The sequence below is a fragment of the Cricetulus griseus genome, assembly GCF_003668045.3.
Source record: "Cricetulus griseus strain 17A/GY chromosome 1 unlocalized genomic scaffold, alternate assembly CriGri-PICRH-1.0 chr1_0, whole genome shotgun sequence".
Lineage (NCBI taxonomy): Eukaryota > Metazoa > Chordata > Mammalia > Rodentia > Cricetidae > Cricetulus > Cricetulus griseus.
This window is the reverse complement of record NW_023276806.1, coordinates 263284923-263304072: the sequence shown is the minus strand read 5'-3', so window position 1 is coordinate 263304072 and position 19150 is coordinate 263284923. Positions and strand designations below refer to the sequence as shown.

The 19150-nt window shown below is 40.7% G+C and overlaps 1 protein-coding gene across 4 annotated transcripts in view; it reads left to right on the top strand.

Moving 5' to 3' along the window:
- The window catches only part of LOC100768534 (cytospin-A), a 96381-nt gene that overhangs the window by 37086 nt on the left and 40145 nt on the right, over nucleotides 1-19150 (top strand). For all 4 annotated transcript variants that reach the window (XM_027394199.2, XM_027394198.2, XM_035452037.1 and 1 more), the window contains 5 exons: nucleotides 4234-4307; nucleotides 6143-6318; nucleotides 9941-10104; nucleotides 11423-11514; nucleotides 15996-16086. In XM_027394199.2, the coding sequence (XP_027250000.1) occupies nucleotides 4234-4307; nucleotides 6143-6318; nucleotides 9941-10104; nucleotides 11423-11514; nucleotides 15996-16086 (597 nt within the window). The remainder of the gene's footprint in view (nucleotides 1-4233; nucleotides 4308-6142; nucleotides 6319-9940; nucleotides 10105-11422; nucleotides 11515-15995; nucleotides 16087-19150) is intronic.

The window sequence follows — 19150 nt, the reverse complement described above, 5'->3', positions numbered from 1 at the left end:
TCACTGCAGCTTCTTCTTCTTCTTCTTCTTCTTCTTCTTCTTCTTCTTCTTCTTCTTCTTCTTCTTCTTCTTCTTCTTCTTCTTCTTCTTCTTCTTCTTCTTCTGTTTTTCGAGACAGGGTTTCTCTGTGTAGCTTTGGAGCCTATCCTGGCACTCGCTCTGGAGACCAGGCTGGCCTAGAATTCACAGAGATCCACCTGCCTCTGCCTCCCGAGTGCTGGGATTAAAGGCGTGCACCACCAATGCCTGGTGTCTGCAGCTTCTTAAAAGAGTGTTGAGAAAAACTCTATAAAAAGACTTAGCCATTCAAGGACCCCTCCTTAGGGACAGCATTGGAGTTTGCAGGTGTGCTTGTTAGTACAACATTTGGAAATATGTTTTTTAAAGATGTATTTTTATCTTATGAGTGTTTTTTTTTTTTTTGTCTGCATGTATAGAAGCACATTGTGTGTGTATCTCATGCCCTCACAGTTCAGAAGAGGGTGCTGAATCCCCTGGAACTGAGTTCCAGATGGTTCTTAGTTGCCATGCTGCTTCTGGGAACTGAACCTGGATCCTTTTCAAGTGCATCCAATGCTCTTAACTGCTGACCTGTCTCTCCAGTCCCACAAGCTCCATTTCTAACAGGTGTAATCTACTAAATAGCTTATGGACACAGTGTGAGCCTCCCTGTTCTCATTGCCATTTTGCTGGTGAGGATGAAAAAGGTGGATCTGAGCCTATTAGATAGAAGACGAAACAGAACCAGCCATAGTGCACTTCTGCAGTTTAAAACCACTTAAAGTTTCAAATGTAACATGGGAATGATCGCCAGACACAATAGTGTCCCTTTAGAAATGCTGATTTCATTGTGCTGTATTAAACCATAAGTAAATAAGTGACTTCTCAAAAAGACACAAAAAGAAAACCCCCCAAAAACTAACAAATGGTGTTCTTGAGGTAGACCCTTCTAGTATATACTGAATCAGCTCATGTTGCTATTTGCAAGTGTTCCTTCTTCATTTCTACTTTGGAACTTTCCTCCAAGTGATAATGGAAACAATTTTGTAAAGACATTTGCTGTATTTATAACAAAAAAGTTGGAACTCTGTTAACTCTGTTAATTGCAGATTTTAAGAACAAATTCTGATATGTTCCATTGATAGAATACTCTGGGGCCATCTGGCTGGTGCTACACATCTGGATTTGCTGATAATGGGTTCCATTATTTACTACAGACTTGTAAAGCAGTAAAAATATAATCTTGTGCTTAAAAAAGAAAAGCTAGCCAGATGTGGTACTGCATCTCTGGTCCCATGAGGCAGAAGGATGTCTTGAGCCTCTGCAGGAATTTGAGGTCCTCTTGGGAAACACAGTAAGACCAAGTTCAGATAAAAAGCAAACCAAAACAATACACACTCGTATGAAGCCTAGAAGGATGTATCCAATACAAATGAAGATAATCTTATTTTGCTACAATTTCTGTTTTCTTATCTTTTTATTTTGAACATATCTTTTAGAATTTAGAAAAAAGTGTTATAACCACTTTATTTTGGAGGAGGGAGAATAAAAATCTGAGCAAAATTTAAGAAAAATGTAAAAGCTGTATATAGTTCATTTGAAAATCGTTTGTGTCTTCTTCCAGGTTCTGTGCACATTGCCTATGTCTTTTTGCAGATTATTTACTCTTGATATTTCCTTTCCTCCAAAAATCACACTTAGTTCATTCACTGGGAAATGCTGAACCAGATGGAAACAACTGATGGCAGTATAGTGCCCGAGAGCTTCCTGGGCTTTGGAGGCTAGGAAGGTTGTTAAGTAAGAATGTTGGTGATTTTAATAAGGCATCAAGAGTACCTACCATAGCCTGAGCTTGGGCTTATAGTCACTGCCTGGTAACGTCTGCATGATTGGGCATGTAATCAGAGCTAGCGTGCATCACGCTTGTTGTCAGGGTCATTGGTGGTGAGACAATTATGGAGCCATTATTAAGCAGGAAGGGCAGTGCCCAGAACTGTTTGGAACAAAGTCAGATGGGATAATAATGCAACAACAATTTATCTGATTTCTAAAACAAAAATAGCACTGTAAGAATAGAGGTTTAATCTGTAATTTAAAAAGAAGGCAATAATGGTTCTTCTGGTTTTGGGGAGAATTTGAATTGAAGACAGTAGGTGGCAGTGTCGCTCACACTAGGGAAAGCGGAGAGGAAGGAAGTGCATTTGAAGGTTCTTGAGGAGGGGGGATGTTTCCTTCTCCTGTGACCCTCGATTGTGCTAGGTGGCAGTAGTATCTAAAAAAAAGAACTTAAATAGAAACTCCTGATATCGGGAAGGAAAAGCTTGTTTCCATTTCTTACCTTTTTATCTCAGAGGAAAAGTACAACATGATCCTAGACCCGGTTAGTACAGTTTATGCTGTTTGAACGTGTCCTCTCTCTGGCAGCTTTCCTTTTATTTAAAAGGGCAGTAGATCATGTGTAGGAGCAGCAGCAACAAACGTCCTTGTTAAGAATGACAATGACTGTGTGATGTCTGTGTAGAGGTCGATGAAGAAAAGACCAGAACAAAAGGGGTTGATGAAATTAGAGTCTTATAACCAGTCTAAGATCACATGCGTGCTCGGGGAGTGTAATGCGCCACAAGAATCGTGATGGCAGGTGCTGAAAGCGAGCGGTAATACAATTGGCTGTCTTGTGAATTATGTCCGACGATGCCCTTTATGGCCAGAAGAAAAGGAAAACAAGTTTTTAAAATTTAATTTTGTCTGCGTATGAGTGTTTTACCTGTGTGGATGTGTCTTGGATTCCCTGGAGTCAGCACACAGGTGTGAGGTGCCATGTAGGTGCTGGGAATTGAACCTGGGTCATTTGGAAGAGTAGCCAGTGTTCTTAACCACTGGCCCAATTCTCTAGCCCCCCAGGGAAAACATTTTGTAGCTAATTTTAAGAGGTTTTTTAATTTTTTTTTTCTGAGACAGGGTTTCTCTGTGGCTTTGGAGGCTGTCCTGGAACTAGCTCTCGTAGACTAGGCTGGTCTCCAAATCACAGAGATCCTCCTGCCTCTGTCTCCCAAGTGCTCGTACTAAAGGCACGTGCCACCACTGCTTGGCAAGAACCAACTCTTAAAGGTGTTCCCTGACCCCTTTACATCTATCTGTGCTCACTTGAGTATACAAATGCACAAATCTCTCTCTCTCTCTCTCTCTCTCTCTCTCTCTCACCCACCCTCTTCCTCCCTCCCCCCCCCTCACACACACAGATTTTTAAAAAGCTGAATGTGGTGGCATACTCTTTTATCTCAGCACTCAGGAGGCAGAGGCAGGCAGATCTCTGATTTTGAGGCCAGCCTGGTCTACATAGTGAGTTTCAGGACAGCCAGAGCTACATACTACATAGTAAGCATAGAGACCCTGTCTCAAAAGCAAACAAACAAATATAAATGTGTGTGTGTGTGTGTGTGTGTGTGTGTGTGTGTGTGTGTGTGTGTGTGTGTGTGTGTGATATGTGGGATGTAGTTCAGTGGTTGAAAACCTATGCATCGCATATATGAGGCTCTGGATTTGAACAATTGATTTGTTTTTATATTATGTGTGTGTGTGAGGAGGAGGAAAGGAAAAGTATGAATGAGAATGGAGAGGGGGCTGTGGCATCAATATGCAAACTCTTAGTGAAGGGTTGGTGCCATAAATAAGATCCTTCTCTGTTAGAGCACTGAGCGAGACAGCTGCTCAGGACAGTGACAGTGTGGTGCCCTCCTGAGGCATTTCTTTGGGTGCATGGCTTTTAAGGCAGAACTTCCTTCCAACCAAGCAGTATGGAATTTCCTCTTGTATTCACTGCTGCTAGTCCTTAGATTAAATGGTAGCTCTCTGGATATTGCAGTTAGTTGTATCAATAATTTTACTGATGCCGCCTTTCTGGAGTGTATTCCAGTGATATAAAGGGAATTATGCTTGCGTGGTTTAGAGTGGTAACTTCTAAAGTTCACATTTTTGTGTTGTTTTGATTGGCCTTTTGCCAATAATATGCATGTTTATAACAATTGCTTTCGGTTTACTTAGGAAGCGATGCAAAAACTATAATGTTGAGTTGAATATTCTTTCGTGCTTTTAAGTTTTGTGATGAAAGTGAACAAGTCTTTGCACAGGAAAACTTATTTTGATTATCATTTAGCACCTCTTTTATATCACTTCTTTTGAACATGAAAGATCATTACGAACTTGAGAAATAGTTAATCTTTGTGGTCTTTTCAGATACTGTTAAAAAACTCCAAGACCAAAAGCATGACATGGAAAGAGAAATCAAGACACTTCACAGGAGACTTCGGGTAAGATGAATCTTCATGTGCCCTCTCACTGGGAAACACGGTTTTCCGGGATTCGCAGCATGACTTTAATCTGTAGTGGGATATTGGCCACACTGGGCTCTGGGCTGAAAGCAGGTGCCATTATTTTAAGAAAGGACTGACACTGGATTTAAGGTAGTTGGGTGTACTGGAAGTGATTTATGGGTGATAATTTTAGGGAAACGTGGTAAGGAAATGTATTACATTTTGAAAAGAAAGTTTATTAACTTTTAATTTCAAAACTCACAAATGAGGCTGTTTTTATGTGAGATTTCTGCATTCTCTGGGTTGGGTTAGCTGCCTGCACCCAAGCTGCTAAGATGTGGAGGGAGAATGTGCTAATCATAGACCTTGAGCCCTGACACAGTTGTTCTGGCTGCTTTCATGGCATTAGAAAATTGCTTTGAGGTTTGGAGGGCTCATGCAAGGCCCAGCTGTGACTCTGGGGGAAGTGAAGCCCCCGGGGAGACTTCTCTGCCCAGCCACACCCGCATCCTTCTTGTCTGTGGGAAGCGGCAGACCACTCAGTTCCTTCCAGTCTCTTTGTATGATTGTGTCTGCCTACAGCGAGTTCAGTTTTTCTTCTGGCTTCCTCTTCCTTTTCCTTTACTTTAGATTTTTTTTTTTCCTGCTAGTTTTTGATGTCAGGGTATTTATAGTTTTTCACTGTATGGTTCACATCCCATTTATATACCTCACACACCATTTATATACCTCACACACCGTTTATATACATCACACACCATTTATATATCTCACACACCATTCATATACCTCACACACACCCCATTTATATACCTCACACGCCATTTATATACCTCACACGCCATTTATATACCTCACACACCATTTATATACCTCACACACCATTCATATACATCACACACCATTTATATACATCACACACCATTCATATACCTCACACCCCGTTTATATACCTCACACGCCATTTATATACCTCACACACCATTCATATACCTCACACGCCATTTATATACCTCACACGCCATTTATATACCTCACACCCCATTTATATACCTCACACCCCGTTTATATACCTCACACCCCGTTTATATACCTCACACACCATTTATATACCTCACACGCCATTTATATACCTCACACCCCATTCATATACATCACACACCATTCATATACCTCACACACCATTCATATACATCACACGCCATTTATATACCTCACACACCATTTATATACCTCACACGCCATTTATATACCTCACACGCCATTTATATACCTCACACACCATTTATATACCTCACACGCCATTTATATACTTCCACACGCCATTTATATACCTCACACACCATTTATATACTTCCACACACCATTTATATACCTCACACGCCATTTATATACCTTCACATACCATTTATATACCTCACACGCCATTTATATACCTTCACATACCGTTTGTATACATTTATATACTTTCACATAACATTTATGTATCTTCTTAAGAGTTCCAGAGGTAAAGCTCTAAATTTTTGATGATATTTATTTTCATAAGACTTGCTTTGAAAATTGCATGAGGAAGAGAAGTCTAACATGTTTTCTCATTAATATTTATTGAGCACTCTGAATACTTGATGCCTCGGTAGGAAGACCAGATGGCAAATCTTTCCTTCATTAAGAACAAGTTCACTGATAAGAGCTGCTTTGTCTGTTAAAAATAGATAACAGCAACTCTTGGGATTAAAAAAAAAAAGTCACCATTCAAGAATATGACTTGCTAGGGCAAATCAATCATAAACAAATTTTACTCCTTTGCAAGTAAAAATTTAACTTTAATGTAGGAAGAATCTGCAGAGTGGCGGCAGTTTCAGGCTGATCTCCAGACCGCGGTGGTCATCGCAAATGACATCAAATCCGAAGCCCAGGAAGAGATTGGTGACCTAAAGCGGCGATTACATGAGGCCCAAGAGAAGAACGAGAAACTCACAAAGGAATTGGAAGAAATAAAGTCACGCAAGTATGTTGTGAGAAGCTGACTTTGTGTTTCAGTATAGAGCAGCTGAGCCTCAATTTAGAGCTAGACCACTGGTGCTGGTTTTCTTCTTAACCCTCACAGCCCAGCACTCTTGCTTCTCTTTAGACCGTAGGTCTGGAAGCAGACAGAGTCGGCTTCTGTCTGACCCTGCCTCCTAGTAGATGTGTGATCTCACTTAACAATCTTAACTTCCATGTGCCTCGGTTCTCTCACCTGTAGAATGAAGGCAGTATGAGCTGCATTATAGTGTTTTAATGAGTAAATGAACTAATGCTTGCAAGGTGATCAACCAGTAAACTTGAGTTACAGATTTTGGAAAAACAAATGGTTGGTACAGTGAAGTTTCTTTCCGTCACTCACTTTCAGAATTTCTGTTTTTCAATGACCTCCAAAGTAGTACCCCCGACATGTAACACAGATCATTGGAAACTCATAAATATGGCTGTGAGGTGATACAGGATATCTGGTAACCTGGGGTATGCTGAGTTCTACTATGGGACTCCATCTGAGTCAGGGAGAGAACTTATGTGTTCGATGTTATGATTTAAAAATTTGATTTTACTTCACTTTGAATAATTCTTAATTAGGCATAGGGTAAAGCAGTATATCTTTGATAGGCTTTTATTTAATTATTACTTAGTCCTAATATGGTGCTAAGTGTTAATTCATTGGCATCCTTAGGCAGAACTTGGAATGAAGCCTAATGAATCCTCACTGATATAAAGATGGCATTACTCTTTTCTCTGAATATTATTAAATAAATATCAGAAAGGCCTCATTTGATAGTTTCCCTGAGTGACTTAGTTGGTTCTGTCCATCCATCCATCATGCTGTGGATGAACTTAGGGCCTTAAACTTGACAGCAAGTACTCTATCACCAAGCCCCAAAATTCTGTTCTTGAACAGTCATTCCATTGGATCCTGGCAGCTTAGTAGTCTTTATATTTCAAAGAAATGCCTGATAAAAGAGGCAGCACTTTGGGGCTGGAGAGGAAGCTGAGTGGCTAAGAGAACTTCTGCTCTTCCCAGAAGATCCGAGTTTGGGTCCAGTACCCTTGTCAGGTGACTCCAGTCCAGGGGACATGTTGCTCTCTTCTGCCTCTGTGGACCCCTGCACACACCACACACTATTCAAAGAAAGATGAGACAGCATCTTGTACAGCAGTGGTTGTCAGAGCGATACCACCAGTCCCTGGAACCCTCCAGGACCCCTTGCACATAGTCTTCATTATAATACGAACAGGCTGTTGACTGTTTTCGCTGTGCTGATTTTTGCCTTGATAGTGAAGAGCAAATGTCAACTCGATGAACCAAGGCCTTATACCAAAGTACACTTGTAGTCACAATCTCATTACAACACACGGTAACAGGTTTTTTTTTGTTTTTTTTTTTTAAGTGCAAAACTACCTAAATGAAACAAAACATGGATTTCACTTAAAAATACCCTCTTAAAGGGGGAAAGTATTATTTTTACCAAATCTGAGTCTTGTTGTGCCCTATTTACAACCTTCCTTGTGACAAAATGGGAAGTATGAGCAGGCACTTCCACTTAAAAATGTGTTTCCAAGTGTGAGGTTGCCTTGAGGTGAACACTGTGTGACGGCTCCAGTCTGAGCTTCTGTCTTCTCATGGAACAGCTTTTTTATTTTGAGAATGATTGGGAGAGAAACTGGCTATTCAAATTCTGGTATGTGATAGGAAGTTCCTTGAAAAATGACTAGAGCCTGTCCCATTGAGGAAACCATCCGATGGTGTTTGTTGTTGTTGATGAAATGTAGGTATTCAAGGGAGCATTAGAATTTTGGAAAACTTTTTTCTGCCATTGCAAGATGAAAATTTAAAAAGTATTTTTTTTTTAATTACATTGATTTATTGTGTGTGTGCCATTCTGTACCTGTGGAAATGAGAAGGCAACTTGTGGGAGTTGATTTTCTCTTCCTACCACGTGCATCCTCAGGTTGACAACATGAGCATCAAACTCAGGTTGTCAGGCTTGGAAGTAAGCACCCTTACCTGCTGAGCCATCTCATTGGCCCTAGAGCTTTATGATGCTATCATTAGCAATATCAAATATGACTTAAATGCATTACATGATTGGAGGCATTTGAAAAACCTGTGTAATGCCAAGATTTTTCTTATGGCCAATGTATGATGTTACAGAATTTGGTGGGTAGAAGATTTCAAAGTATTTAATCGACCAGTGGTTTTTAGTGGATAGGGTAGGAGAAGTTTATTTCCGTGGCTTCATTTTCTGCATTGTAGCTGCTTTTTTCTTCTTGGGGTGCTGGTTCTCAAGCAGAGCTTCATTCATGCTCAGCAAGTGCTTCACCCTGTCCCAGTCTGCAGCTAAGCCTCCCCCCTGGCACTGCAGATTTAACCCAGGGGCTTCTGCCTGTTTAGGTGGGGTCTCAGGGCTAAGTTACTTTCCTAGACTAGCAAAAATTTAGTAACTACCCATTGTTGCATCTTAGTGTGTATCATGCAATAGCTGCAATTATCTGAAAAGGTTATTAAAATATTCTTCCCTATTCTAAACACACATTTGTCTGAGATTGGCATTTTTATATCTCAATAGATTGAACAGAAAAAGTGAGAATATAGTTGTCTTCTAAGCAATTAAATACAAATTTCATTCCTGTTTATTTATCTATTTACTTATTTTGAGACAGGGTCTGTCTATGTAAACCTGGCTGTTCTGGATGGAGCTCACTATATATAGACCAGGGTAGCCTTGGACTCGCAGAGATCCTCCTGCCTCTGTTTCCTGAGTGTGGGGATGAAAGCATGCACCACCTTGCTTGGCTAAATATGTATTTTTTAAAATGTAAGACACTTATTTTTCTTAGCAGTTTTTTGTATTTTGAAAATAATTTTTTTTATAAAATAGTCTTACATATTTATTTATTTATTTATTTATTTATTTATTTATTTATTTATTTATTTGACACAGGGTCTCATTGGGTAGCCACTGCTGGCCTAGAACTCCCTGTGTGGACCAGACTAGCCTGGAACTCACAGAGCTGAATAAAATATTTTATGGTCTTAATTAATTTAATGAGCTTTTCCAGTCCTTTCAGGGATTCTCTTTGGAGACTGTGGCAGTTTTATCTGGTTCTTAGGGAAGTGGAGCTTTTGGTTCCATTGCTTTGTATGTCCCTATGTAAGCACAGTGCTTTAGCTGAAACTAGCCTCAATGATGTGCTAGTGAATTCCCAGGTGCCAGAGAAGGGCTGTGCCTTCCTGGCAGCACAAGGTCAGAGGTTCCCAGTTGAGTCAGGCTGCGGCCAGTCTGCCTCCCGATTTACTGCTAATTGATTACTGATGTCCTCACCTGATGCTTAATGAAAATGGAACTTGATGGCTATTTAACTTGCTTAGCATAACCTGATATGAGCATTTCAGTATCATTTCCTGCTGTTTACCAGGCAGAGAATATTAGGTCAGGCAATTGCTGTGTTCAACTGGTACAGTTTACAAAAAACAAAAACAAACCCTAATACCTTTCAGTGCTTTTCAATCAGGAGTTTTAAAATGTGCATTTTTCTCATACATGCAAATGCCTTTATTTCACTGTTTTGTTTTGTTTTTTTTTTTTTTTTGTTAGGCAAGAGGAGGAGCGAGGCCGGGTCTACAACTACATGAATGCTGTTGAAAGAGATTTGGCAGCCTTGCGGCAAGGGATGGGATTAAGCAGAAGGTCCTCAACTTCCTCAGAGCCAACTCCCACAGTAAAAACCCTCATCAAGTCTTTCGACAGTGCATCTCAAGGTAATGGATTCCCTGTCTGGGGTTCCCAAGGCTTATGCTTCTGTTCACTTGACTTAGCCTCCTGATCTGGTTTGCTGTTCTGTATCATTTTTCTCTCAGTTTCATGAGCTTGCATATGGTGTCATATAGTGTCATCTAGTGCCATGTAGTATGTGGTGTCACGAGTCAAGGCAAGTTCGACAGGGGTCTGACTCTGCTCAGCTGCACACCCTACTTCCCATACACAGCAGTGTCTTTTCTCCCCAGATGGATCACACTCATTCCTGTGATTCTCATATCTTCTTTATGTGCAGGCTTCTGGATACATAACTCGAGATCCTAACCTTCCTCCAAATTTCTCAATTATGTGTACCCAAGTGCCTCATTGACATTGACACTTGAGTACCTCTAGCATCCTGTGTTCAGACCAGACCCCATTCTCCAGCTTCGTTGTCCCCCAAGCCTAGTGTCAGCATGGTTCTACTCAGTCACTGGAACCAGAAACCTAGGACTCTGGCTTAAACCATTTTCCTCACTGTCTGATTTCCAACATGGACTCCTTTGTTCTGTTCTCTTTCTTCATTTTTAGTGACATCAACTTTAGTTCAAGCTAGTAGCCAGTAAACTAGCCTCCTCTATTTAAAATGCTGTAATTGTCTTATGATTAGAATGAAGTTCAGATCAAGGTTCTGTAACCAGTGGGCTACTCTTCTTTTACTTTGTACAGTCCAACACCACTGCACTTCAGGGGTAGCTCTTACAGCACTCACCCTGAAGATATATCTTCCATCTTTCATAAAAACTGTAGATTGTCTGATGTGCGTGTGTGTGCATTTGTATTATTTGAGGCAGGGTCCTACTGTGCAGCCCAGGTTGGCCTAGAATACTAGCTAAGTAGCTCAGTCTAGTCTCAACTTGTTAATCCTTCTGCCTCAGCCTTTGAAGTACTGAGATTACAGGTGTTTACTGCTGTGTCTGCCTCTTATTCTGTCTCTTAAAGATACATGAATAGTGATGCTGGGACTGGAAGGGGGGGGGTTTCTCATGCATGTTACAAGTGCTCTACCACTGAGCTGTGTCCCAGCCCTCTTGTTTTCTTTCTTAGCCATGTGATTAAATAGCAAAAATGAAGTACGGGCCTAGGGAAGCAAACCATTCGTCTGGCAGGAGAAGAAATAACTGTGTCATAGTCTCAGCATCAGTCAGGCATTGTCCACAGCATACAGTTTGCAGGAAATTAGGAGCACCAGCTAATAGGCAAATCTTCCCATGGAGATGAGTAGGAAACTCCCCCTGCATCATGTTTTGCCACTGACTTTCTCATTTGCTATTTTTGTAGTACCAAATGCTGCTGCAGCTGCAATTCCTCGAACACCTCTGAGTCCAAGTCCCATGAAAACCCCTCCTGCAGCTGCTGTTTCCCCCATGCAGGTGAGTGCCCAGGGTCATCGAAGGCTCAGAAAGGTTAAATTTGCACATTAGATCCTCTTTTTCAGTCACGCACACATGTGTCTCAGGTAGGTGAATTGACTGCCTCAGAAGAGATATTTATAAGATTTGCTTCTAAAACGCCATGAGTTTCTTTAACAGAGGCAAATTATGAATTGTGATGTTCTTCTGGAAAACTGTGATATCTGAGTATGTAGAAGCTGGCATATTTTATCTTCTGTTGTCCAGCAGATCACTTCAAAGCTTACAGACTTAATGGCTAGAGACATGGCTGAGCACTTAAGAAGAGCCTATTGCTCTTCCGGAGGACCTAAGTTCAGAGCCCAGCACTCGTGTGGGTTAGCGCACAATGGTCTATAACTCCAGCTCCGGGGTGGATCTGACACCCTTTTCTGGGCCTCCTTGGACACCTGAACTCAAGTGTACAGATCTACACACTTGCACATACACAAGAGTTTTAAATATGCATCTACACAAGGCTTGAATTGAGAGAAGAGTTGTTCATTAGGGGCTATTTGTCACAGTCAAGCTCAAGGATATGACATGGCTGATCCATTACAAATGACTTTCAGAGTTTGTGTTTGTTGCCATTGTTGGAGTGCAGCCAGGAGCAAGGCAAAAGGCTGTTCTCTGTGGAGCTCATGAGACCTCTTGTCATGCCATTTCCCCAGCCGCTTTCAGTGTATGGCTTAAGTGAAACACTCTTAACATGGTGAGAGCAGCCAAAGGGAAAATGTGATAAGGGTAGCTGTGGCTGCTGTTCACACTAAAATAAGGGCTTGGGCATTTCCTTTTTGACTTCTGTATTGGGTTAATGATTGGCCCTGTGATTTGTGAGTAGACTTTTAAAGTCTGGGATAAGTGCAGTTTCTCGGCCAGTGGCTTTGCATTTTCATGTTTATGCAACATGTCATCTTAATTTAAAAGGAAAGCAAGGAAGCTCCATGTTTTGCCTGCAGAATTAATCCTTTTTAGATGTTCTCTATTAATCAGACTTTTAAAAGAAACCCTAAAGGTGCAAAGCAAGATGCCAAGTAAAACAAACCTCAAATAAGATGAGTAAGACAAAGCGTCTCCAGCATTTATCTGTTACATTTTTTGTCTAAGATGTCATTTTGTAGCATCTTAGGATTAAAAATATCTATAGCTGGAAACAAGACTCACTGTAATGCTCTTTAATACATGGTTACTCTGTCCAGTGTCTCTCAAGCCTAGCTGCACAGAACACTACATAAGAGTTTAGAATAAGATTCCTAGACATCATCTTCATGACCTAGAATCTCTTGAGACAGCACCAAGATTGAGTGTTAGTTTTTTAAAAACTCTGTGGGCAGGAAAATAATTCTTGTCATGTGGAATAGCAAGAGTTGTCACAAATGAATGGGAAGCTGGACAAAATGTAGGAACCATTGTTTTCAGATATTGCACTACTGTGGTCCCTGAACAAAATACCAACAGGTGAGGAAGTCCTGTTGTGGCTCGCATTGTTTTCCTGGTGGCAGTTTCTAAGTCGTGGTTTAGGGAGGATGAACTACCTTAGAACAGAGAAAGACAAACCAATTAGTTAGATGTGAGGACACAAGTCAACATTCAAGGAAAATGAGACCACTGGAGTTTTCAGGGCAGACTTCCTTGGAAGAGGAAGCTGCAGAGAGGGTCCAGACATTTTCGTGGGTATCCTTTTGAATCTTTGAGGCCACCGTCTGACTGTGCATGGAGTGAAGCCCTACAAGACCTGGCTGGAAGAACTCTTCAGTAGCAATTGTACACACTTTTCAGACAAACACTTCCAATAGTCTATGTGGGTAGGGAATCGTGTGACTTCATTCAGCTGCTATGAAGAAACCTCCTTGAACAGATAGGAAATAAAGTACATCCAGATAGCTCTCGGATGCTTGATACTCTAAAGACCTCAAAAGTAACTTCTAAAAGGATTAAGAGAGCTGGAAATAACTATTGTAGGCAGTCTGTAAACTCTCCAAGTGAGTTCATCTCCTGGTAGTTACTGTTTGTGTACTCTGCTCTTGTTGGCTGACTTCATGATTTATTAGTAATGAATAGAGTATAGCAGAATTAATATAATGACACTTCCCAGAAAAGGTTATAAAATGATTGGCTTCTGTTGTGAGTGCTCCTCTTAGATTCATTCCTTGCTACTCAGGTTCACTCACTCCGAGGGAACCCTCTGTAAATGCCAATGTGGTTGTTGCTTGTTCTTGTGGAGGACCATGTGAGTAAGCTTAGCAGCAGGCTCTGAGGCTCACCATCAACCATTGTGGATGAACTTTTTCAAGACCCCCTAGACCTTTCCTCCTGTCTGTCATGTGATAATCGATAGCTAGGTTTGCCTTCTCACTGAAGACCTGGAGCTAGAGTTATTCAGATAAGCTTTTGGACCCATAGAAATCATGAGATCATAAATGTTTATTGTTTAAAGTCACTGTGAATTATGTGGGTACTTTGTCATGAAGCATACATCAGTAATATAGTAGGTTAATTCCCTGCCAGAACAATCTTACAGTCATTAACAGAATCCAACAACTTTTCTATTTATATGGAAATGCAAAGGGATTTGAATAGGTAAAACATTTGAAGATTTGGAGTGCTTGATTTCAACATTTATTGTATGACACTAACATTACATTTCACTGAAGAGAGATCAGAAAGTGCATAGAGTCCTGGGGTAGACTACCTGATTTTCAGCACAAATGTCAGGATTATTTAGTATGAGGGTAGGAGTAGTCTACGTAGAATTCTGAATAACTAGGTAAGCATATGACATGCCATCAGGATTATTTAATATGAGGGTAGGCATAGATTCTGAATGTAACATACTGAAGTTGACTGGTAGGCCCAAATTATAACACTGTATATAAAGCTTATATGGTACTTGGGAATCAGGGTTTTTAAAATTTGTCCCTAAAGACAAGACAGATAAGCAAAGGCATACCATACATAGGAGAATAGAGTCACAATATTTACCTGTCTTAGAGAAGACTTGCATTTAATAACTTGAAAACAACATGTAGTAAAGGGGAAGTAATTTGTATGTCAACATAATGAAAAGATGTTCAGGAAATGGAAATGAAATTCACAGGAAGATATCAGTCCCTATATAGCCAAAATTAAAGGTTAATGATGTAAAGATGTATAGGTTTTTTTGGAGAGTGAAATAAATAGCTGAAAGTTTGCTAGATGTTTTTTTTAAAGATTTTATTATGTATACAACATTCTGCTTCCATGTATATCTGCACACCAGAAGAGGGCACCAGATCTTATAACGGATGGTTGTGAGCCACCATGTGGTTGCTGGGAATTGAACTCAGGACCTCTGGAAGAGCAGTCAGCGCTCTTAACCGCTGAGCCATCTCTCCAGCCCAAGTTTGCTAGATTTTAAATTATTATTATTATTATTGTTTTTTTCGAGACAGGGTTTCTCTGTGTAGATTTTTTTAAAAAAAAATATGACTGAGGGTTGGAGTGTGGAGGCAGAAGCTGGTGGATCTCTGTGAGTTTGAGGGCAGCCTGGTCTACATAGCAAGTTCCAGGACAGCCAGGGTTACACAATGAGATCCTGTCTTTAGGTGTGTGTGTGGAGATAGAGCAGTAGTGGTGGGTATTTCAGGCTGCTGTGTACCGACATCAGGGGATAAGGAAACACCTAATATGCTGTTGGCAGGGTGTTGAGTTATAGACCACAGCCTGTACCAGGGAGGCATAGTTGAGGTCTGTTTGGGACCAGGACAAAATAAACAAACAATAAAACCACCATAGAAACACATCCACATTTTGGTTTGGAACCTAATTTTGTGTTTAGCACATTGGCATATGGTAGTTCAAGAATCTCTTTAAACAGAGGAATTAAATTGTATTCAGAGTGCCAGAAGCTGTCAGAGTCAATGGTATGTGTAACTGTAAAAGGGCCCCAAGGAAGCATCCTTGTGGAGAAGAAGAGTCCTGTGTCTTCACTGTGTCAGTATTCTAGTTGGGATGTTTTAATTGTCAGGAAAGTGAAGAGGATGCTGGCTGTTAAAACTGCATAGGAATATATATATATGTATATTCTCATAAGTTTATTTACTTTTTAAAAATGATTTGTTTAATTCTTATTTTACATGCAATTGTATTTGGCTTGCATGTTTGTCAGTTGTGTCAGGGTTTTGGATCCCCTGGAACTGAAGTTGCAGACAGTTGTGAACTACCATGTGGTTGTAGGGAATTGAACCCAGGTCCTCTGGAAGATCAGTCAGTGCTCTTAACTGCTGAGCTCTCTCCCTAGTCCCCAAGTTTATTTTTTTTAAGAGTACTGATCACACATTGTATGTGTCTATTGCATGTTTATATCCTTATTATAGCAGAACAAAGGAATTATACATTGATTGTAACTAGATAACTACTCTTTGAAGCATGTGCTTTCTCTATGAGTCTCAGTACTAGATTTAACATAACTGCTTTTATTTCAGAGACATTCCATAAGTGGACCAATCTCAACATCCAAGCCCCTGACAGCCCTGTCAGATAAGAGATCAAACTATGGAGAAATTCCTGTACAAGGTATAGCTAACATACTCTTAACATTTCACTTGTTAATTTTTAGATTCTGTGACTAATTAGCTTATTTTCTTGGCTCTGAGATTATGTTTGCCAACCTGGCGTATGTCTTTTTCAAAAGTTTTTACTAATATGTCTTAACTATAAGTATGCAAATGAATTATTAGTAAATGAAGCTTTCATGAGAAATGTATTCTTTTGTTCTGAGGCAAAGTCTAGCTGTGTAGTCAGACTAGCCTTGAAATAAGTTCTAGGTCTTCCTGTCAATGTTCTAGAGTGTTATGGACTGAGTTCTAGGTCTTCCTGCTGGTGTTCTAGAGTGTGGTGAGTTGAGTTCTAGGTCTTCCTGCTGGTGTTCTAGAGTATGGTGAGCTGAGTTCTAGGTCTTCCTGCTGGTGTTCTAGAGTGTGGTGGTACAAGTGTGTGCCACCTTCCAGGCTGATGCCTTTAAATTATAATAGGTAATACAGAGTGCATGTCACTGCAGGAACTGTTTCATAGTTCTTCACGGAAAATGTGGTACTGCCATCCCCATTTTACAGAACGTCAGAACACATAAAAAAGTTAAGACCCAACAACATGCTTTAAAAAGCCCACACTTTAATACACAGGCATAGATAAAAGCAAAGCAAAGGAAAAGATTTATCGTGCAAAGCCAAATATGGTAGCACATGCCTGTGACCCCAGTACTCAAGTTGGCAAGGCAGGAAGACTGAGTTCTAGGCCTGCCTGGGCTTCTCAGTAAGACCCTATTTGAATATAACTAAATCTAGACTGTTCAGTGTTAATATGCTTGTTCACGTGCCTGAACTAAAGCCTGCCATGTGGATAAATGTTTTCTGCTTGCCTTGCCCTGTTCTTTTTCTCCTGCTTTCTTGAGTCCATTGACCATGGTTTTACTCCTCTACTTTAGCTCTTCTATTAACATCCTATTTTTTAACTTTAAAATTTTTGTTGGGATTTCAAAGATGACTCAGCAGTGAAGAGCACTTGCTGTCCTACAAAGGACATGGGATCTGTCCCCGGCAACTACATGGCAGCTTATAACTATCCCTAACCAGTTCCAGGGGACCCAGGGCCCTCTTCTGGCCTCTGTGGGCACATATGCAGTTGTATGTTCATACATGCAAGCAAAAGCCGCACACTCAAATAAAAATAAATCTTTTAAAGACTTGTTAGTTGTTAGAAGGTGTGTCAACCTTGGCTCTATTGACATTTGGGGCTATACAGATCTTGGTTTTAGGGGGTTGATTGTGAAGGGTAGGTTGTTCAGCAGTGCCCTTGGCCTCTGTACACTGAAGGATAAGCACCCACCAGGGCAATAGTAGTACTCACATGGTCCCTCAGGTTAGCAATTCTTTTCAGTTGAGGGAATCATGACTGACACAGATATTCTTTTTTTTCTGATTTGTCAGGATAGATAAAAAGTTTAAAAACAAAACAAAACTAGGGGAGCCTAGCTGATTTTGCATATTTTTTTTTCTACCATTCCCACTAGGAATAGGTTAATCACATTTTAAATGCCCTGTCAGTTAAAAATCAGTACCATATATGAGACTGATAATTTTTTTGTCTTTTTACTTCCTCTTTTTTTTTTTTTTTTTTTTTTTTTAAATTGCCTTCTGTCGGGGCTGGAGAGAAGGCTCAGAGGTTAAGAGCACTGACTACTCTTCCAGGGGTCCTGAGTTCAAATCCCAGTAACCACATGGTGGCTCACAACCATCTACAATTCAATCTGGTGCCCTCCTCTGGCACATAGGCAGAATATGTAATAAATAAATCTTTTAAAAAATTGCCTTCTGTCTTGGGTAGAGGACTGGATATACTGGTGTTTTTCCTTGTCCCTTCTTTTTAAAAAGATAATTTCTCTTATATAGCCCAGCCTGGCTTCAAACTTTCAAATGATCTGTCTATCTGTCTTGTGTGTGTGTGTCACAGATTGCTTATGGAGGTCAGGGACAGCCAGCTCTTTGGAAGTTAGTCCTCTTTCCTTCTACCACGTGGTTTCTGGGGATCAAACTTAAGTATAGTCAAGCTTGTACAACCAAGCCCTTTACCCACTGAAACATCTTGCCAGTCATGCCTCAGATTTTTCTCCTATGTGCCAGGATTACAGGTATAAGCTCTACGTCTAGCCTTTTACCATTGTGTTTTTTCCAGTTCTCTGTTGAAAGTTGAACAACTGTGAAGAGACCAATGTCTTTTTTTTCTTTATGCCTTCAGATGAGCATGTCTTCCCTTGCCCTGGGTTTTTACAGCGGGAGTGGGAGTTCTCTACACATGAGCTACACTGCACTGGGGACTTAACTGCTGAGGTAGTTTGTCTTGGTATAGAATGGCTTCCACCTCTTCTAGTCAGACTTGGAGTTTGAGGCAAGAACTGGTTTTCCAGAATCCCTTTTGAAAACATTCTTTTTAAAATGCATTCTTTGAAAATACCATAAAGTTTATTTTTACCATATCCAACTCCAACTCTTCTCCTTAACTTCCTCCAGGAACCTCATCTCTCTTCCCACCTTCAGCTTTTCATATTCTTCTCCTTTGTTTTAAATTTACTATCAACTCAAGTTTGTTCTATCTATGTACTGCTGGGTCTGTGTCCATCCACTGAAGCATGGTTGATGTACCAGGAGCTACACCCTTAAAAACTTGGCTGCCTCTGAAGGAACCAGCTCCCCATTTTGGCAGCCATAACAGCCTAACACGTGCTTGCCTGACCTTGCTTTGGTCACTAGGAGGTCAGATGCCCGTCTCATGGCAAGGAACCAATCAGAAGTTAGCTGGTGGTACTATGCTTTACAGCTCTGGGTGTGCTTTATGGACAAGTGCCCAGCAATGACTCGAAGAGCATAGCCACCACCCTGGGAGGGCCTATGGGCCATAACCAGTTGACAAATCAACACAGGGCAAGCCCTCCAAGCCTGGAGGCACACCAATCCTGAACCTTTGTATACCCCTAGACACTCCCCTTACGCTGCCCTGTAAGATCTCTGTCTCGTGGTTTCTCGGGGTCTTTCCCCAGCCATCTGCTGTAATGGATGGATGAAAGGCCCGAGTTAATGGGGTT